The following is a 22,150-nucleotide window of genomic DNA, read 5'->3' as shown; positions in this document are numbered from 1 at the left end:
TGTATGTAGAGGATAAATTGCAGTAAGGGTCAGTTCTCTCCTTCCACCATGCTGGTCCCTGGATGGAACTCAGGTTGTAAGTTTGGTGGCAAGCTCCTTTACCTGCTGAGCCATCTCTCCTGTCTCCTAGGGAGATTCTTGAATGTCATCTCCTACCACATTTTTATCCTATTTTGGAGATGGAAGGAAGGGAGGTGTCCATTCCAGTGTAGCTGGTGCTCAGTCCTGAGCTAGTCTGGTGGAATAAAGGACCAGGGGGTGGGGAGCATGCTGGGAAGCAATGAATGAAGGGCTGCTAAGAGCAACAATGGCCAGGCCAGCACAGCACCAAGAAGGTCCTTGGCATCCTTCTGCTCCTGCCCATTTGGCAAAGTCAAGTCAGGAGCCGCACACTGAGCACCCGGAGCTCATTAACAAGCCTCTGCCATATGGATCCTGGGCGCAGTTCCCACTGGCAATATGGTGTCCATTTGAAACGCAAATGGCCGCAGCTCATTACTGGCCCTTCCTCAAAGCCTTTTCCCAGGCTCCCTGCAGTCACTCCATGGTGAGGCTTCAGCTGCAGAGTGGATGGGGAGATGGTGTCCCCGTAGGCCTCCCATCTCCAATGGCAGCCTGCCATGTTCAATGGTCTGGAGACCCTTCTCTGTATGTTAGCACCTTGCAAGGACGATGGTCCTGGGTGTGGAGTGAGCCGGGGAGAGCTGGGAAGGGTCAGGGAGGGTTGGGCAGATCCTGTACCTCATCTGGGCATTTAGGCTGTGGAGCGAACACTCCATCATCTCAGTTGAGGCCCATGTGTTCTGTGCTTGGAGGTGGGGATGCGAACTGGCAGCCACAACCCACCCAGTGTCTTGAGGCAGGAGGATGCCCCCAGCAAGCTGAGCTTCTAGTGGCATGGGCTCAGGGGCCACTGGGCCTGTTGTACCTTGGGGTTTTTTATGGGGCTGAACTCCTCTGGACTGAGTGAGGCCTAAGTGCTTGCATTCCCCAGGAGAGTCATCCTTGTCCCTGGGATCTGTCCCACCCAGTGCAGAGTGCTTTCTTCCCAGGTGTCCTTTGTGCAGCAGAGCACTTCCCACAATGCACTGCAGCTTCTGGCTTTCATGTCTGTGCCCTGTAAGCTTTTGGAAGTTAGAGATTTCCACCTTCTTTATTTCTGTCTTCTCTGTGAGCAGCACTAATGATCGAACACACCAGGCCTGCAAGCCAGTGTTGGATACATTTGATAATGCTGCTGTCCTAGCAAGGTGTGGGGGAACAGGCACATTCATGCAGTTTGAGCAAGTCTATTTTGTCTATTTTAGCCTATGGACAATCTGTCAGTCTCAGTCAAAATTCAAAATTTGACTAGCAATTTTTTTTCTTTTTTGAGGAAATGTGTCCTATAGGTATATAGGCATATGCAAAGAAATACATTTGAGACTATTTACCAAAGTGCTGTTTAAACTGCCAAAGATGAAAGTGTAAATATTCATTAAATAGAAGACTTCGTAAATCAAGCCTGTGTATAAAGTGAAATACTATACAGCCGTGCAAAAAGGAGACAGGTAAGACTAATTTCTAAACATACTGATATTTCAAGCAACATGTATGTGTACAGTAACTTTCAGTTGTGCCTGTTTATTTGAAAGAGGGACATACATACATAATTCTATGTCCTGTATTTGTATGTGCATAGACTAGTATGAGAAAGATAGGCCAAAAATCGCAAACAAGATTTTTCACTGTGAAGGGTTATAGGCCAAGGTAAAAGTGATCAATAACAGCTTTGCACGACATACTCACTTTCAGTTTTTGAGACAAGGAGGCATTAGGCAACCCAGGTTAGCCTCAAACTCAAAATATTCTTGCTGGAGCTTGCAAATGCCACTTACATTTTTCTTTCTCACAGTATGTATAGATTTTTTTCAATTAAAATGGCCAACAAAACAGAGCTACACACAGAACAAACTAAAAATGACTGAAGGGTTAATGCTAACCCTGGGACTCTGGAGAAGGCTCTGCTAAGCTTGGTAGAGCTAGCTCATCAGAACACTGTCCTATGGGGTCCACAGAATGGCTACTCTTAAAAAGGATGGTACTACCGTGTTGCTACCTGTGGAGTCACTGCCTGCAGAGAGAGACCACCACCTGCAGAGACCACCACCCTGCAGAGAGCTGCCAGCCAGCAGGGTATACAGAAGGCCGAGTGGACCAGCACCGTGCTAGTGGGTAGAGGGTTTCCAGAACACGAAGGAGGAAACAAGTGTCCCGTCACCAAGAAGTGAGCATCTTTGTGCTACGGTAGGCAGGCTTATGGTCTCTACCACCTCAGCCAAGCCTGGGCTTCATTTCTGCACAGGGGCAGTGTGGTGTGAGGATGATCAGCAAGCAGCCAGAATTCCTGGCAAGTTACTTCTTCCCTCTGGGCCTCAGTGTTCTCTATGAATGACAGCACAGTGCCTGCCTCAGTGGGACACCCGTGAGATTCCCTTGGGACAGTGCCCTGACAAGGCAGTGTGTGGAAGTCACTGGTCCCTCTGGGACAGAATGGTTCCAGGCAGGATTTTTACCTTCGAGAAGGTAGTAAGTGCTTTTGAGCAGCCAACCCCGCCCCCCAAGTACCTTTATCCCCCCTACCCTCTGCCTTTTCATTAGCATATGATTTCCTGGGGACACTGGTTGTGTGAAGCCTATATGGGGACCCCGGTGGGTAACTTGGCGAACATCAGCTCTGCCCTCTCTTCTGACACTGCCATGATGGGTCTTTGAGACTATTCATAGTCACTGACTTCCTCCTTCATGGGAAAGGAATGCAGGGCCAGCTACTCTTGCGCTCTGCCTGCCTTTCTTCTTTAAGGGACAGACCTGAACACCTGTCATTTCTCAAGAAACACAGCCAAGCCTGTTCCTTCCATGGTCCCTTCTGTGGGGTTTTACCATGGGTCTTATTCACGACTTAATTTCTTTGAGATGGGGCCTTGCTATGTAGCCCAGGCAAGCATAGGACTTGCAATCCTTCTGCCTCCATCTTCCTAGTGCTGGGATTACTGGTGAATGCCATCAGGCCTTATATAATTTCTGTTTTACCTCCATCTGTGGTCCCTGTCCCAGCAATGTAAGTCCGGGACAGTTCTACAGATGAAACACAGATTGGAGAAATGGAGGAAAAGGTAAAGGGAAGAGACAGGGATGGGAAGTGAGGGCTTGCTGGTGTGCTGTGCGTGGCTTGGATGGCCATTCATAATTTTCTGTACAGCAGATGCTCAGAGGAGCTAGTGGCTCGACTATGGTCACATGGTCTTCACAAAGGATTCTGCATTCAACCAGGATAAACTGAAACCAACCAACAGTCCTGTGGACTAAACTGTACCTCCCCAAAGTTCATGCTCAGAAACCACATAACCCCTCAGGTCACTGTATCTGGAGATGGTGCCTTAAGAGGTGATCGATGTTAAGATCATGAGGATGGGCCCTCATCTGACAGGCCTTTTGAGAACTGGATGGCATGCCTCACCTCTCACTATATGGGGACACAGGAGAAAGTGTCTGTCTATAGTGTAGGAAGGAGCTCACACTAGAATGGAAACTTCTGACTCTTGATTTTGAACTTTATAGATTTCAGAACTGTGGTATTTTGTTGTGATAACCCTTGCTGAGTAATATCAATTAGTAAATAAAAAAGTCACTGGACATCTATATGCTGTGCTGCAGGTATGGGATGGTGAAAAAGAATTGATGGCTTTATCACCATGCAGCCCAGTGGGGAGACGGCAGCCATGATGGATCTGTCCGTCTTATGGTAAGTTTGGTGCCGGACATGAACACAGGGCTGACTAGTGTGGAAGAGGATGAGCAGCCAGGAGATGGTGCTCTAGGGAGTGGCATTTATGAAAGAGTAGGGAGGTGTGGAGATGACCCCAGCAGCCAGGAGGAAGGGTGTCTGGTTGATCCCAGTCACTGCAATTCAGTCAACAGCTAGAACTGGCTAGGTGAAGGGGCTGTGACAGCAAACGTGGCTGAAGAGGTGGTGGGACCTGTAACACACTAGTGTAGACCCTGCGAGAAAACGCAGACTGCAGACTGCATTATGAGCAGCAGGGAATCACAGGAGCTAGTCAAGCAAGCGACAAGTCGAAGGTCTGAAGACTCTTCTTAGTGCTTGGGGCAGAGCCACAAACTGAGATACAAGGTGCCTATTAGCTCAGCAGCTCTCAGGGGCTTGTGGCTACCCTCATGCGGAGGGTAGTTCAGGTACTTTGAGGATATTTCAGTTGATGACATTCCTGGCTCAGTTCACTGCTGGAACTGAATGAGTGGGGCTCAGATGTTCAGTCTCCCATGGAGAGAGTTTTCCTGGACAAGGCGTGATTATTCCCACCTGACATTAATAGAGGCAAAACACAAACAAACAAACAAACTCCTCACAGTCGACTCAGTCTGCATTCTAACTGCATTATTTTCAGATCAAAGTATTTGGGGCATGTTTCCAGGGCATCAAACAAACTGCTTCAAGTTGCTGAATGGTTTAGCCAGTTGGCTCACTGACACTCAGACTTGTGGGTCTTCAACCCAGAGCACCTCTGTAGCGGATCTTAAACCTGTCACCTCCATGGTGCTCTTCGCACGAACCTCTTCTAAGATCTTCAAGTATTTATATTCCAAATTCCTTTTTTATAATGATTAATTTCTTTTTCTTTCTCTTTTAGCCTACTATGCTGACTTTAACACTATTAGAAGGCCAGATAGTTAAATTATCAAAGAATTTAATTTGAAGATAATCAAGGGCATTACAAATCTTTGCTACAGTGTTTTAGTTCAATGGTGTGGCGACTCCCCAGCTTGTCCTCAGAAGCACACTCTTGTTAGTCCAAGTTTTCAGGGAGACTTTGAGGCTTAGACAGGTTGAGAGACTTGCCCAAGGTCTCACAGATAATACAGAGCACAGCCAAGGACGCTGGAGAGATGCCTCAGTGGTTAAGAGCACTGGCTGCTCTTGCAGAAGACTTGGGTTTGATGTTACCCATGATGGCTAACAACCATCTACAACTCCAGTTCCAGGGGGCCTGATGCCCTCTTCTGGCCTTAGTGGACAATGCACACATGGGTGCACTTACATGAAAGCAAGACACTTATACACATAAAAATATAAATAAATAATGATAAAAATCCCAAACCCAAGCCTCTCAGCACTTAGGAGTGCTGCTTTCTAGTGACCTGGGGTATGGAGAAGCACCATGAACACCCACTCTCTGGAGTTCTGTCAAATGCCCCTTGCAATAGGGAGCACTCACCCGCCCAAGCTCCTTGTCTTCCAAGGCCAGGACACCTGTGCTCTCTGTGAACAGCTTTACCTTCACAGCAGGCAGCGCATGGGTCGTGGAGAAGTCACCTTGGGTGCCCCAACTGCGGAGAGAATGAGAGAGGTCGGTGTAGACATTCCACCCATGGCAATGGTAGACTCTCTGTCTCCCCAAGAAGAGCAAATGCGGGGTTAACCCAAGGCACCAAGACTGTCACATCCCCTCCCAGTCCCTTCAACGCTGCCAGAGTGACAGAAAGTGTTAATTAACTTGTTAGGCAAATACAAGGCAGATGCTCATGAAGTTGCCAAGGGTCTTCCTTGCAAGGAGCCACTTGGAGTTCGTGAGGGTGTCCCAGTACTGTTGCTTTATCTATAAACAACTGCTGGGCAGTCAGAAACATTTCATTCTGTCCCTGGAATCCCTGCTTCTTGAATACTCTGGTCCTAGATTGTAAGATGAGGCCAACATCTGACTTTACAGAGCAGCTTTAGCACCAATGACGCGAAGATAGGGAGCTCTGCTTGAACCAACTCTATTTTTCATTTTTTATTAAATTTTTGTGATTTTCATACAATGTTTCAACCATATTTATATCCCCTCCCCTATCTGCACCCCCAATACCTCCTGCCTGATTTCATATACTTTGTTTTATATACACACACATACGCACACACCAAATCAAACCTGTGTCCCCAAATGCTGTTCCATATGGGACCATTCACTGGAGCCTGGTCAACCTAACCAGTGTAAGCTCAAGCCAGACAGAAGTGGAGGTGGGTAGGGGCCCAGCCCTAACTGAGGAACTAGTAGCTGCTGGGAGAGGGAGAATCAATTTTCTTTGCACTGGCTCTCAAGAGGAGTAGACAGAAGGGCTGAATGGAATTTCACATTCAAACTCAAAGAAGGACAGGAAAGGTCGAAGGATGAGAATGGAGGGGTGCACTTCACTGCTCATGGTTTGTGGGTATCCGAGTTTCAGATAGCCCCAGAAGAGAGTCAAGTGTACCCAGCATGAGGGTGGGGCGCAGGGCTTGGCTCACATGATCCCCCAGTGAGGCCCTCAGATGTGCTGTTTGTCTATGCATCCTCACAATGGATGACATTGTGCATGTGCCACCTGGTGCACTGAGCCTGCCATCGCCTTCCATGGCACCTCGGGCATCATGCTGAGGTGCAGCCTGGACTCTTCCTTGTGGCTTTACACTCACCTGCTCCTTTCACAGGTCTCCTGAGTCTGTCACCTCTGGCCTGCACGCCACATGCTCAGTTCCCTCATTTGGCTATATTTCTCTGTACGCACTTTGTATCCAACTGCCTCTTTGGGGATGACTGCAAATGTCACCTTCCAAAAAGGCTTGTCCTTGGATCTGGATCTCACAGTCTAAACTCTTCAGCTCTTGGACCCCAACATCTGTGGATTTGTGATTGCTGACTTATTCATAATTGCTTACCTCTAGAATTCTCTAATATCCTTTCAGCTCTCTGAGCACAGAAATTCTGCATGTCTGTTTATATTGCACCCATAGGACTTAGTACAGTGTTTCACATGTGGAAGGCATGGAATAAATATTTGCTGAATAAACAATACCTAATATGTTCTTTTACAGGACCAGGAAACTGTATAGCTAGACTTTCAGACTCACCTTATATGACCAACTTCCATACTATAACATGTTAAAATCTGTCATAACTATAGTATTATACATTATACATTATAATTCAAATAACCATTATTCTTATCATTGAAATTGAGTTGGACATGTGGTTTCCTTTAAATTACCTCTGATTAATTCTTGGGATAGAGACCTACTGGGAAGTAACTCTTCAATCATCAGCAAACATCTTGAGCTCTTACAGTGTTGAAGGAAATGTAGGTAGTAGTGAACACATTTGAGGTTTGAGATACCTACTTCTCAAATACTCTATACAATGACAGTAACTCTGCCCTGCTTCTGGGATTGAATGTAAAACAAAGGGCATCATTCCTTGTTTGTCCTGGGCATCTTTCTGTGCCCATTCTCTGGCCCATTTTGTCATTACTGTTCTCATGGGGGTTTCCTGACAGCTAGCGGGCTTGGCATTTTACCTGTGCTTTTTTGCTGCTTTCATTTCTTCTTTCAAAAGATTGTGGAAACCTGACTTTTAGTCTTAATGTTGTGCTTCATGAAGTACGTTCCATGAACCAAACTAAAAGGTGCAGGGAACCTAGGAGGAGTAGGCAAGAGGACACCAGAACAGTGGAGAGGAGGGACTAAGACCCAGGGGATCTAAGTCATGAAGTCACAACACTAACAGGAGAAGGAACAGAGCGGGTCTTTGAAATGGGTTTCAAATACAGCAGAAAACCTTATGTGTACAACCAGAAACTTCCAGCTGTGGTCATCAGCACCTTCACAAAGCCCTAAAATGAGAAAAATCTATCCTAGCAGAGGTGCCATACAGGATTTTGAACCAGAACATTACAGCTCAAATCCTGGCTTAGTCACATCAAAATTCATTAACATTCCAGGACCCTAAGTCCTTCAAATGCAAAATAAGTTCACTTCACAGAGAATTGTAGAGTAAATAAACAGCTTCAGGCTTGGGGCTTGAGGATAACTCAATAAATCTTGGCTGTTTTCTATTTCCAAAGTAGGAAAATGTGTTGCAGTAACAGTAATAGCAATAGTTGTGTCATCCACCAACAAATACTTATCCAGCACCCAGTGCAAGAGAAACATGGCCACTCAACTCCACTAAGTACCTAGGAAAATAGTCATCACAGTTAACATTCAACAGACAAGAAAACTAAGGTGAAGCTCAAGGTCTTGCCTATTCCATCATAGGATCCTAAGTCCCTTCACTTGATGTTTCTTATAATAAATACCAGTAATAAGTGTTACCAAGGATCAGCATTGGAAAAAGGTGACTACTAATCTAATCTTTTATCATTGATCCTACTTGGTCATAGAATGAGAAAAATTCCTACTGGAAACTAAAAGAATTCTAGAATGAGACGATTACAAGATATTACAAGGAGGACCTAAGTCCTGTACCACAGCAGACATCGTTAGCCCTCATCATCTTCTTCCTCCTCCTTCACTTCCTCTTCCTCGACCTCCTCCTCTTCCTCCATGATTGTAGATTGACCCCAGGGCTCACACATGCTAAGCAAGTACTCTACCATTAAGCTATATCACAAGTCCTCCTTTATATTCTGAGATAGGGTCTCATAAATTTTCCCTGCGTGACAATGAATTCATTTGGCAGCCCAGGCTGGCCTTTAACCTAGGTCGGCCTTGAACTTACTCATGATCCTCCTGCTTCAGTCTTCTCAGTAGCTAGGATTACAAGCCTGTGGCACCTACACTGATGCACATACCTTACCCTTGTCCTTACCCTTGCTTACAGGAATTTTCTGGGCTGCCTAGCAGAAACTCAGTTTACCTAGAAGTCTGCTGCCACTCAAGGATGCTCTGCTCTAAAAATGACTGAAGGTGAAATAGCACAGTGCTTCTGAGACCTGGCAGCTGGGTGCTGGATGGGGTTCAAGCCTCTAGAGGTGATGCTGGTAAGCCCTGAAGTTGGACCACAAATGTGCTTCTTCACGAGTTTTGGCTCGCCTCAAGTTGTTAGGTCACTACTGCATCCCAATTTATCTATCAGACTTCAAAAATAGTAACCTGGTCCCAGAGAGCAAGCAAAACATGAAGTTATAATCTAATAAAAACCAGCTACCTGATCTTCAAGGTATAAAAATGAAACATGCCAGGCTTCAGGACTGGAGAGATGGCTCAGTGGTTAAGAGCACTGGCTGCTCTTCCAGAGGATCCAGGTTTGATTCCCAGCACCCAGTGAAGGCTAATAACCATCTGTTACTCCAGTTCCAGGGGATTCAATGCCCTCTTCTGACCTCCCCAGGCATTGCACTACATGGGTTCAGGTACACACATGCAGGCAATGCAGTCATACACAGAAAATAAAAGTAATTAATAAAATATTTTTAAAAACACCAGTCTTCTTATTTAAAAAAAATCAGGAAAGCAGTATCATTAAAGGTGTGAAAACAGGGGCCAAGAGATGGCTGAGGGGTTAAGAGCACATACTGCTCTTCCAGAGGACCTGAGTTCAGTTCCCAACACCCACATGGGACAATACACACAGCTTGTAGCTCCAGCTCCGTGAGATCCAGTGCCCTCTTCTGGCCTCCATAGGCACATGCACACACATGACAGATACACATCAATAAAAATAAAACCTTTTAAAAGGTGTGAAAATGTAAAGCTTTCTTTTCAGTTCTTGCTCTGCTGAAACACAAATGCCATTGTTTTGGCGAATTTCACTTCCAAACACAGGTAAACTCACTAAAATCTTCAAGATGGGCACAGGAGAGCATCCAAGCAGACCTGGACCCTTCCTGAGCCTGAGGCTTGTGCATGCCTGTCTCAGCCTGTCAACCTGTCACTGAATGACTCTCCCCTCTGGCTGGTGAGCCAAACTCCAGGATGCCCAAGTAGTGGGTTTGGGCTGCTCAGGTACGGTGGCAGGAAAATTTTGCTCTGTGCTAATAACTACATTCAGTGAACGCTACTCTGGCTCCTTTCTATCAGAAAGTTTAATTATTAACACTCTTTCCTACATCCCTATCCTTTGGAGAAAAATTAAAAAGTCACAAAAATGTCTACTCTTTGCCTTTTTCTAGCTCTGCAGAAAACTGGCTTTTTTATATAATAAAAATTGGTCATTTTAATCTAGATTGCTATATGCTAGGCACAAGTATCCATTTCAAAAGTATTGCATAGTCATATTTGCATATTATCTTTAAATTTTTTATTTGTTTTATGTGTATGTGTTTGGCTGCATGTATGTAAGTGCACATTGTTTGTTCAATGTCCATGGAGGCCAGAAGAAGGCATCAGATCCCCTGGAACTAGAGTTATGGATATAGCCACCTTGTGGGTGCTGGAAGCTGAACCCAGGTCCTCTGCAAGAGCAGCCAGTGCTCTTAACTGCTGAGCCATTTCTCCAGTCCCATGCATTGTCTTTTAATAGCTTCCCCTAGATGATGAGGTAGCCGAGTGTTTAAGGCAATGGACTGCTAAAAGCCTCCTACCTATTCTGTAAAATACCTGCAGTTATCAACCCCATAGCTACAGATGAGGAAACTGAGACTCAGGGATTCTGTCATATAGCCTAGGCTGCACACAGGAAGTATATGGCAGTCTGACTCCATATGGCCCTTTCCCTTCTCCCTTCCTTTATCTTTCCCTTTCCTCTTTTCTCTTCCTTCCTCTCCCCTCCCTTCCCCTCCCTTCCCCTCCCCTCCCCTCCCTCTACATACCCTCCTACGTGACTGAAGTGAATAACTTATCTCTGTAATTCAAAGGGGAAGTTCTGTGTTGATCTTGCTGGGCCTTTGGGACACCTTGAGTTCTAACTCTGGATTTACTTCCAATGTACTTCTTACACTGCTGCATTTGACATGCACAAATCAGCCAGTCGAAGCATCACAAACCTTGGTGTTTCAGTGGGCTGCACATCAATAAATGAATCTATTTCTTCGTTGTGTCTTTCTCTGCCCTTTCTTCTCTCTTGCTGTGCAATTGACCCTGACTGTTTTGAAGGATACTCCTTTTATAAAGCTTCCCAGAACTGAAATACAATTGCATTTAGATTTGGGGAGACCAAAGGTTGATATTATTTAGTGCAGGCAGAGGCTGGGAAGGGTGATTGACTATCTTCTCTCTGGACACAAGGTAGACACAATTCAATGGGTTAGCTGTCCTTCCTCTGACATTCTATCAGAAATGACATGGGATTCACCCTGTATAGCTAGCTTACAAAAATGCTAAATATAGCCACCAATTATTGAGGGCTTACGTTCTGCTGAGCCCCTCAGCTTAGTGCTTTTGTGGATAACCTCATTTACTCCTTCTGATAGCTCTATGAAGAACATTCTGCTTCATCCTTATTTTATAAATGGTGGAAGTTGGGCCAGGATCTCAGGGCATCACAGAGAGGGGCTTCAAATTCCAAGTTTCTAACCTCAAAACCTCAGTATTGAACCAGAGGTCTCTATCTCTCAGTCACTCTTAACATAGTATTATCATATGGTCTGACAATTATCTCTGTGTATAATTATTTTCCTCTCCAGACTTTGAATAATTTGGGGCAAGAAACTTTTTAAAAAATAAATCCATTTCCCACACCAAGAACAGAAGTTGGCACACAGTAAATCCTTGCTTAATAAATAGGAAGGAGTGACAGGTTCAGAATAACCTTGTCAAGGGTTTGGGGGACTGTATAGAGGTGAGACAGGAGACAGCCCAGGGTGTGACAGCCTCCTTTACCTGGGGCCTTCATCTTCGACAGCAGGAGTTTTGGGGGGAGCACACTGACTCTGAAATGCTTGTTGGCATCTAGCAGCATGCAGAGACACAGCATACGATGACTCTCAGGGGAGTCAGGCATGGATCCTTGAAGGTCAAACAATGGTTGACTCAGAAAGCAGGGCTAGGAGCAACGTGGCTGCCAGTGGCTGCCGTGCTGATTGTAAATACATGATCGTTATGACTTTTGGTCTTTTCATCCACAGCCTGCACCAGAAATATCATCACCCACAGTGGTACCTACGTGAAGACATGTGCTGTGGCATGTCCGTGCCTGCCTGAAGTAAGTCCTTTTGTAAATCGGTAGGGACCAACTAGAAGGATAGTTAGCTGTTTATCCTACAAGCACTGTACGGTGCTGGATAAAGGTGTAGGATGGTTTGAGTAAGTATTCCCCAAGGACTCAAGTGTGTGAACACTGGGTCAGTTGGTGGTGCTGTTTCAGGAGAGCCATGGAACCTGCAGGAAGTATGGACTAGCTGGAGGAGACAGGGCCCGGGGGTGGGCTTTGAGAGTTCCTAGCTTTGCCTCACTTCCAGTTTTCTTGCTCTGCTTCCTGTGTGCTTGAAGAGGTGAGTGCTTAGCTTTCTGCCCCTCCCGTTACCTCTGCCACCATGCCTCCCCACCATGATGGACTCAGTCCTCTGGAACCATAAGCCAAATAAACTCTTTGTTCTGGAAAATGCCTTGGTCATGGTGTTTTGTCACAGCAATAGAAAAGTAACTAATTCAAGGAATAACTTCCATAGCTCAGGGACGCTACTCTAATTAGCCCTGCATCAAGGAAGTACTTTCTAAGTATCTACTGTGAGATCATGACTGCATTAGGTGCTATGAGGGATCTGAGGTCAGTAAGATATGTCCTGTGTGTGGTATGTTGTCCTTGGGGCGAGCTATATGCAAAAGTGATTAACACTTAAGTGAGACACAGCTTCCTGTCTAAAAATCAGGGATAGGAGTTGTACTGATCCTAGAAATGCAAATAAAAGCTACACTGAAACTTCATCTTACCATAGTCAACAAAAAACACAAATGGTGGTGAGGATGTGGGGGAAATGTAAATGTTTGGAATGTAAATTAGTGCAGTCTCTATAGAAAACAGTGTAGCACCTTCTGAACTAGACCTTGATCCAGCCACACCACTCCTCCATATGTAAAAGACAACATACCACAGAGATACATGCACATCCATGTTTATTTCTGCATCGTTTACAGCGGCCAAGATGTGGAAACAACCTAGAGGCCTGTTCACACAGTAAAGAAGATGTGTTATATATACACAATGGAGTGCCATTCAGCCATAATGAAAACAAAATTATGTCATTTGCAGGAAAAAGGATAGAACTGAGGTTACCATGTTACATAACCCAAGCTCAGATAGACATATATCACGTTTTCTCTCATCTGCAGAGTGTGTGTGTGGGGGTGTGTGTGTGTGATGAAAGTGGAGGGAGAAGAGCGGCAAGCTCTAAAAGGTAGGGAGGCGGGGAACAAGAGAGGAATGTGGATTCATATAGAGATTTGACACGAGAGCGGATAGGAACCTGTTTTGATGGGGGAGAGGTCTGTAGGGGTTTGGTGGAAGGATTTCTAGGAGATGAGCTATTGCACGCACAGGTTGTTACTCAACACTGGGCACACAGAATGCACGAGGTCTTCATTTTAGGAATACAGCTCAGGGGTTGCTAAGCTGTGGCCTGTGGGCCATTTCTAGCTGTCTACTGCTTATGCATAGCTCATGAGCCAAGAATGGTGTATATATTTGTAAGACTTATGTGTTGTATGTGTGAGATGTATGTGCATGTGGTGTGTATGCACATAGCCTGTGTGTGCATGTGCCAAGTCCAGAGGAGTACGCTGGGTGTCCTGCTGTCAGATTCTGCTTTATTGCCTCTCACTGAACCTGCTGGGGTGTTTTCCTGATAGGTTGGCTGGCCAGTGAGTCCCAGCAATCCTCCTGTCTCCATTCCTCTCCCCATGGCACAGGGGTCACAGGCACATGCAGCCATGCTCAGCTTTTTACATGAGCGTCGGAGATGCAAACTCAGGGCCTAATACTTTCCCAGCAAGTGTTCTTACCCATTGGGCCATCTCCCTAGTCCTGGTGTTTACATTTGTAAATGGTTGAAAATAAATAAGATTAATATTTTATGATGACAGGTGTTATGTAAGATTCAAATCTTGTTGACTAACAATAAAGTTTTAAAAGCCTATGACTATGTTTATTCACTATGCATTGTCTGAGGCTGCCTTTGCACTGCAGTGGCAGAGTTAAGTAGCTGCAGACACAGATCACATGGAAAATGAGTCTGAAATATGTCCTTTGGGTCCTTTACAGAAAAGCCAAGCCCTGTTATAAAGAGTAGAAGCTCCTGCTCGGCCTAATGGAAGCATGTTTATTATCATTTGCAAGGTACGAGTCTGCTCACCTGAGCGTGTCACAAAGATCAGCTCTAAATGCACACTCCTAGGGCAGCTCAGTCCACGACCATCCATGGACTACATTTCTCATGGAACTCTTTCTAGCACTCTTGGTGCATTGGAAAATCAGGGCTCGGGTATTAGAGCATTTCAGACACATGGTGCCCAAATGCTGCTCCGAGATCTACTTGAGCTGGCTGACTCATTCGGTCACACTATATTATTACTAATATTCAATAATAAGCATGAGTAGCAGATAATTCATATGCTGGGGGGCAGAGGTGACTTTTAAAGTCACACCACATTATTTCTGCAAACGTACTGCACGGTTCCATTGCTTTGAAAATGGACACTTTGATCTCGGGAGAAAAGAAGTGAAGGGTGGAGAGAGCTCCACGGTAAAGCAACCTCATACTGAGTGCTTGCAGAGAGCATCTGCTCCATCGCAGCCACATCTCTGTTTACTATTTAAAGCCTCTTATTTGCTGAAGCCTCTTTGGACCATATGTTTTCAACAAATGTTGCTAATCAAATACACAGTAATTTTCATTAGAATTCCCCCCCCCACGAACAACAACAACAAAGAACACCCAACACTTGCCACAAAGGGAATACACCTCCCCAAATGACACAAACATCCACCACAAACCTCTGACAACAGGTTTACATTCGCATTTACATTTACGAATGTATATGCAAGCCAAGAACACATCCAGGTCAGGAACTAGAGTTTGTGCAGGTTGGTGCTGGGGGTGGGGTGATATCATTAGTTGCCATAGTGATGCTTAGCATAAGGCCGTAATTCATGCCACAGAGACTGGATTTGCATTTATTCAAGGTATATGGCTCATGTGAGCTGGGTGTTAAATCAGTGCAGTTCATAAAATTAATGGTGGGCTTTAACAAGAGAAGTGCCATTTTGAGGGATGAAAGCACGTGGTCTTGTTGCTAAGAGGGAGCGTTAATAATTGCCTGGAGGCAACTGCATTAAAATCTTTTGACCTGCCTTTCAGCCGACTGCATGATATCTTACTCCAAGAGAATCAATCGTGCCACCACTGTGTGTCTTATGCACGCTAATTGATAGGATGTGATTCTCGGCCTTCAGAGTACTAGAAAAGCTAAGCTCCCTCTTATCTACATAAATGAGCATCCACTGTGTAGAAATTGGGTTGTCTGGGAGGATGAAGATGAAGGCTTCTGCTCGCCTCCTCGGCGTTTTTTTCCTTTGCAATGTCTCCTCTCCAGGAATCTGAAATCCTCCATATCCAAATTCCAGTTTGAACCTCTACTCCTCTCCCCTGGCTTAGTTAAAGGGGCCGTCAGCCGCCCAGACATTCCCATTTCAACCTTCAGAACTCCTACAAATAGTGCAAATCTGCTCACTGCTATGGGGAAGAGAACAGGAAGGGAAAGAGGAGGCTCGCCAGGCAAAACCCGAGGAAGTCACACTCACCTGCAGGATTTATTTCTCTACTTGTTTTTGTCTGTCTCTGTGGCTGGAATGTAAAGTGGCAAGGGCAGGGGTCTGTTACTTCATTTCAGTATCCCCAGCACTCAGCACAGTGCTTGGCACCGGGGCGGATTCACAGGCATCAGTGGTGGGAAGGAAGTCACTGGCTGTGAATTCCTCCGTACTCCTGTAAATATGTGGTTGTGAATCAAGTACAGGGTGAAACCTAATGGCATGGTTGATGGGCTATGAAAATTCTATTCGATAAACTTCCTGTGGGCAGGGAACAAGCCTGTCCTTCTCACTGCGGTTTTCCAATGGTAATTTCAGGGCCAGAGCAGAGATCACTGAACAAGCACACACTGAATCAGGGGTGGAAGGGATCATATACACAACACTGCCTATATTGGAGATTTCACTATTGATATGGCTTCATCAAGGCACTGGCAGAGTCTATTTGTTTAACTTACAGCAGGAGGAACACTAATCTTTTGTTGTTGTTGTTCAAAAACAGGTGCCTGTGTATTTATTTTCTAGCATTTTCTTTCAGATCATTCTTAGAGTTTCCATCTCTCTCCTCCTATGACACACATCTTGCATATTATCAACAGTTTCCTATCACAGCAGTTTTACTTTATGATGGGGTTATATCCCAATAAACCCACTGGAAGTTGAAACTAATCTAGGATGAAATGACTACGTCTCAACTAATGAATATCTCAGCTTAAAGACAATACTGTAGCATCCTGGTGGTTTCCTCTCATGGTCAAGTAACTGCCTGGGTTACAAAGCTCACAGCTCTTTCCTGGTGTCACAACAAAGGCTTATACAACATATCGGTAGCCCAGGCCTTGGTAAACTTCCCCAACTTGAAGTGTAGTTTCTGAATGCATATTTCACGCACCTCTGTAAAATTGAAAACTGAGTCAAAGCATCCTAATACTGAACTTCGGGGACTTTTGAATTCTTAGCATACAGATCATAGATACGGATTCCTGGTCTTACAATGCCAGCTTCCTTACCCTATCTGATTCTAGCTCTCATGTTTGCTCTCTCTTTAAATTTATTTATTTAAAAATTTTTATTTTATGTGTATGTATATTTTGCCTGCATGTATGTAAGTACACCACATGTGCAATACCTGAGGAGGCCTGAAGAAGGCATCAGATCCCCTGGAACTGTAGTTAAAGATGATTGCTAGCCACCATGTGGGTGCTGGGAACTGAACCCAGTCCTCTACAAGAGCAGCCAGTGTTGCTGAGTCATAACTCCAGCTCCTGTTCTCTCTCTCTCTCTCTCTCTCTCTCTCTCTCTCTCTCTCTCATCTCTCTCCTTTTATTTTCTTAGTATACCTAAGAGGCGCATTTTGGCTAATACACTGAGGACAAAGAACCCAGCCCATCTCCAGCACCAACAGTTTCTGTTCCCAAGCTCAGGCTCCAAACCACTGTGATTCTCCAAAGTGGCCCTGTCTTTATCTCTCGTTCTGAATCAGCGACTGGCCCTGTGGTCTGAGTTCTGTGCTGGATGCAACATGCTGACTTTTACTCTGTTCAGCATTCTCTCTTAGGAAGCTGAGAATGACTCCCAAGCTCCCGATACGTTAGACTGGAAACCGGAAGTCCTGCAGAGCCTAGCTATTTTGAAACTGTCGCCAGCTGAGAGAACTGGAAGGCATTGCTTGCTGAAGTTGACTCATAAGAAACAACAACAACAACAACAACAACAAAAAACAGAACATAGGTGATCAACAGGAAAACCCAAATGTCCCAAAGTTGGAGCATAGGAACTGGTTAGCATGGGAGAAAATTGCCACGAGCTGAATTACACAGAGGATAGTCCATCTCTGGTCCAAATGGCAGAGCTGCCTTCTTTGAGGCAGTCCTGACAGTGTGGTCCAGGACACCCCATCATTGTAAATGAAAAGATGCTAGGTCTGAGTCATGGAAATGGTGGTTCCTCCTTCCCAGTCTAAGGAACGCCTGCCTCCCATACTAGCTGGCTTCCTGCAGTCACCTATTTACTCTAAGTCCTTATAGAAAATGACCTGCTCGCTGAACAGCAGATACTAAAGGGGAAAGTATGCCTTTGTCTTCTCCTTTTGGTGACTTAGCTAGCCACCTCCTTATTGAATTTCTAACACTGGCTGTTTTCCTAGAATTGCTTTTATAACCTGAGATGGTTATTATGGCTACAACCTGTGATTCCCAGAAATAACCTGGAGATTCCACAGCTAACAGGCTGTGTCTTCAGGACTGGAAATTCCCTTAGGGATCCTTGCAGCATCCAGAAGCCTCAAGACAATGTAAAGTCCAGTCCGCAGTGAGTTAGGCTGAAGTCTCCAAGAGGCCTGGGCTCAGGGACTTGCAAGGGCATTTCAGACCCCTCGGCATCCCAGGCCCACTGGGAACAGGGGCAAAGTGAGGCAGCGCAGTGGGAAGGGACAGAGTCCTGAGAATCCCTTCAGTCACAACCCTCATTTACAAATGAGGTACAGCGGGGGAGAATTGTGCCATCATAGGATCCTATTGCTACGAGAAAACAGATTTATGATTCTGGAAAATGTATTAACCTCAGTTCTCAGTTTTCATGTTTGTGAAATGGACACATTAACACCATCTGCTTTGGCTTCCTCTGTGCTGGCCCCTCAGGTGAATGAGAAAAACACTCATTACATAAGTGCTTATGTGCATAAGCATAAATGCAAGTTCATGATAAAGGGTGGTCGGCATTATCAGGCTATCACAGGAATGCAGGTTTTGGAGTCTGGCAGCCTGGGTTCTTACTCAGTCGATCATTCTCTGGCAGTCCCCATTTTCCTAGCCGGTCCTAAGAGTTATTCCCCTTCACTGTGACAAAATACTTGACATAATCAACTTAAGGGAAGAAGGGTTTAATTTTGTTTGGTCCTGTGTACTTGGGCAGGACATTATGGTAGAGGAGGTCTCACTTCATGACAAACAGGAAGAGGGGAGAATATGAACCCAGAGACCTTTTTCTCCTATACTTGAGCCCTATCTCCTAAAGTTTCTAGAACTTATCTAAACAGAGTCACCAGCATTTAACACATGCATCTGCAGGGATAGTTCATATTTAAGGCATTAACACCTGTAAAATAAGGATGCTTACACCGTCTCTCTAAGCTTTCTCTTGTTAGAATTAAGATGAGGAATGGCTTCCCAGGTTTATTCTCAATGAAGCTTCCATAAATGCTACTGACAAAGACTGCAGTGATAATTATTCAGTGACATCTCAAGGATGCATAGTAAGGCAGTCCAAGAGCCAGCATGTGACTCAAAACACCAAGGTATGAGCTGACCTTGCAAATGTTTTCCAAATCGTCTGAGCTTTTGTGTTTTTTCTCTGTGCAAAAGAAAGTTGGAACTTGAATTTACCTTTTGAATTTTTGGCAACTAAGGCAAAAAAGTGAGTTCTAAGAACTTGTCCTTGTTTTCTGTGATGACCCTTCCTTTCACCCCATCCTTCTTACCTTCCTTCACTGGACTTTCTGAGATGGGTTGGAGGTAAATCAGATTGCTGTTCTGTGAGAGTCATTCTTCCACGTGGCTGTCCTTTTGACCTTATTGACAAAGTATATATCTAAGCATCTTGACCCTGAAATTATTCCATGTTGCTATTCTTGGGCCAATGGAGCATTAGCAGATGTGATGTAAATACAGCCTTTAAATGTACTTGAAGGGTTGGGCTTGTCCTCCTGTGCCTATTGCCATCATGAGCAAAGTTTCCTGCAGGCAGCTGGTGTCACAGGCTTTATACCAAAATGAACCATCTGGGTTTAACAGTGAAGAGTCAAGGCCAGCCAGACCCACAGCTTGAAGCAGAGCCTGGTCTGGATCAACCAACTTCAACCAATTTAAAATAAGTGAATGAGAATAACCGACTGTGGTTTGGGGTGGTTTGTTACATAGAAATAGCTAATGGATCCTGTTTCCATGCCATGCTCTGTAGCTGCCTCAGTGAGAAAAACACATTCCACAGAACCCAGGCATGCCATTAGGTCCCTTCACTATGATACAGATCTGTGGCAGCCACTCAAGGAGTGCCCATGTAAAGAATCTGCTGGCTTCAAAAAAAAATGACCTCCCTGTTTGGTCAGCATCAATGTGGCAGGGTCTATCCTCAGTGTGAGAACTGGGCCGTGGCCTGGCTGCCCAGAGCACGGTAGCAGCTCCCTAATGAGCAACTATACAGATGCCATCTAGGCTAAGGCAGGTAGCCAAGAGCTCTCAAATCTCTGGACTCCAGAACTCCCATAGGGGCCTAACCACATCAAAGGCACTCAGGCCCCCAACTCCCACAAACAAGCAATAAGCACAAAGCCAATCTCAGCAGCACTTGAGTGACCCCAACATCTATGATTTTGCCCAGGCAGGGGCCCAAGAGAGGGAGGACGCACAGAGAGGCAGCACTTGGGAGGTTCAAATATGGTCATTCAGAGCTTTGGCTCCCTTCCAAACATCCTGCCCCAGTTGAGACCTCCCAGTTGCCTTTGACAGAGGCGATTATGGGAACTGCCATTGGTTTGTGCTGGGAAGGGTTTTCATGTTGACGGCTTTCATGGCTGGGTTCCCATCATCCCACAGAGGGGGATCCTGAAGGATTTCAGGTGGGAGTCAGGTTGAACTCTCCCCAGGCTTGTGGATTACTTTTTATGTTCAACATTTATATGAACCTACTAGGAGTGGTCATCAAAGGGAAATGGTGAATGTGGCCAGCTGCCCAGTTCCCTTCAGTCAGGACTGAGGTATCTTAAAGCATGGGGAAATTTGCTGTGTAGTCAAATACATGACACAGGCTTAGTCAGGAGGCAAACGGCTGTTCCTGGAAAGTGATGGGTTTTAGAAATACTACCTGAGTATACCATGCCCACAGAGTGTAAATGTCATCCATTGGATCTGATCTTCTTGCATTGGTCGTAGGGGACATTTAAAAATATTTTATTTATTATTTTTTATTATTTTATGTGTATGAGTGTATTGTCTGCATGTATGTAAGTTCACTCATGTCATGCAATCCCTGTGGAGGTCAGAAGAGGGTGTTGGATCCCCTAGAACTGGTGGACAGTTGTTAGCCACCACATAGGTGCTGAGAATCTAACCTGGGTCCTCTGCAGGAACAGCCAATGCTCTTAACCACTGAGCCATCTCTCCAGCCCCCACCTAGGTCATTTTAAGTTCTCATCAGTGCCTAGTTACTCTTACTTTGGGTCCCTCGTTCAGAGTATCAAATATATGAAAAAGTTCCCTGGACTATCAAAAAAAAAAAAAAAAAAACCTGTATAAAAATTGAGAGCTGGAGAGATGGCTCAGTGGTAAAGGGTAGTTGCTGTTCTTTTTAGGCCCTGGGTTCCATTCCCAGTATCCACATTGGATGTCTCATAACTGCCTATGACTTCAGTTCTAGGAGATCTGATGCCTCTCCTGGCCTCCACGTGTACTGCAGACACATGGTGCACATACATACATGCAGGCCCACACATATACACAAAAATATGATAAATCCTTTTCTAAAAGTTTAACCGAGTGGCTGTTAGTTGACTGACAGATTAAATTGAAAAAAAAAAAAACTTAATGAAATATTTGTTTTATCTTGTAGGTATATTCTACAATTTAGCATGAAGACATTTCCTTCTAAGGTTTTAGGGAGCTTCTGAGGCTCTTGTAAAGCATGTAGGTCCATGACAGATATAGCTTCACTCTGAAATAATGAATGCAAAAAAGGCTTATCAAAATGATAAGAACCAGAATTCACTTTAATGTCCCTCAATGCCAACTCTACATCTCCACCCAGGAAATGTCATCATTATGCGTTTCACCCAGAAAAAGCAAGTGATCAGCTTTTCCTGCTGTGAATTTCCACTTGGCAAGGTATGCACTCCCTGTTGCTCAGAACTGAAGGGAGGCTGGGCTCATCTGAGTGCTTGGGAAATGCCCAGACCAGGGCCAATCTCCCCTGGAAGTTTTCTCACGCTCTCAGATTTGACAACAACAAATCTTGCTCTCCTTAACCCCCTGTGTAGATAATGGTGGTAAAAACCTTTTAAAGCCCTTTCTAGTATTTATTAGTTGGTTTTTCTTTTCTTTCTTTTTTTTTGTACCCCTCTCCCCACTTCCTTCCTTCGTATCCTCTTCTTGTTTAGAAATGAATACAAGGTATGTGATCGCATGCATCTGAAGCCATCAGCCATCAGCGTTGGCTGCCCTGCATTCCCACAACCCTGTTAGACACTCAGGTTTACTTTTTCAGGTTTCCACCACACTTAGGCCCAATATTTTGGACAAGTGAGTGACAGGAAGCAAAGCCTGGTGCGACCTGCAGAGAAACCTAAAGGGGCTGTGGCTGGAAGCGTAGGCTCTGTGGTTTGATGGCTTGCTCACCCCACAGTTTGGAGTCACTGGTGTCTCCTTTGCGCTGCTGAATTGCCAACAGGGCAGCAATTCTGTGGGCCCAGCAGCTTCTCACCTCTCACCATTTCCACGCACTCCAGCCTGCTCCCTCCCCTGAAGGGCTGTCATGACCTTCTTGTTCTACATGCGTTCTGTCTTCCTGGGCTCCAGAAGCCAGAGTGGTCCTTGACAATGTAAGTCAGCTGTGATCCT

At 45.1% G+C, this 22,150-nt stretch overlaps 1 protein-coding gene across 1 annotated transcript in view; it reads right to left on the bottom strand.

The window, feature by feature from the left end:
* Cadps (calcium dependent secretion activator) overlaps positions 1 to 22,150 on the bottom strand; it is a 497,333-nt gene that overhangs the window by 193,663 nt on the left and 281,520 nt on the right. The window contains 1 exon segment of the mRNA XM_008827502.2: positions 5,277 to 5,388. Within this exon segment, the coding sequence (XP_008825724.1) occupies positions 5,277 to 5,388 (112 nt within the window).

This window comes from Nannospalax galili, unplaced genomic scaffold, assembly GCF_000622305.1.
Source record: "Nannospalax galili isolate Female #2095 unplaced genomic scaffold, S.galili_v1.0 scaffold91, whole genome shotgun sequence".
Taxonomy (NCBI): domain Eukaryota; kingdom Metazoa; phylum Chordata; class Mammalia; order Rodentia; family Spalacidae; genus Nannospalax; species Nannospalax galili.
The sequence above is the reverse complement of the archived record's forward strand: the minus strand, read 5'-3'. Positions and strand labels throughout refer to the sequence as shown.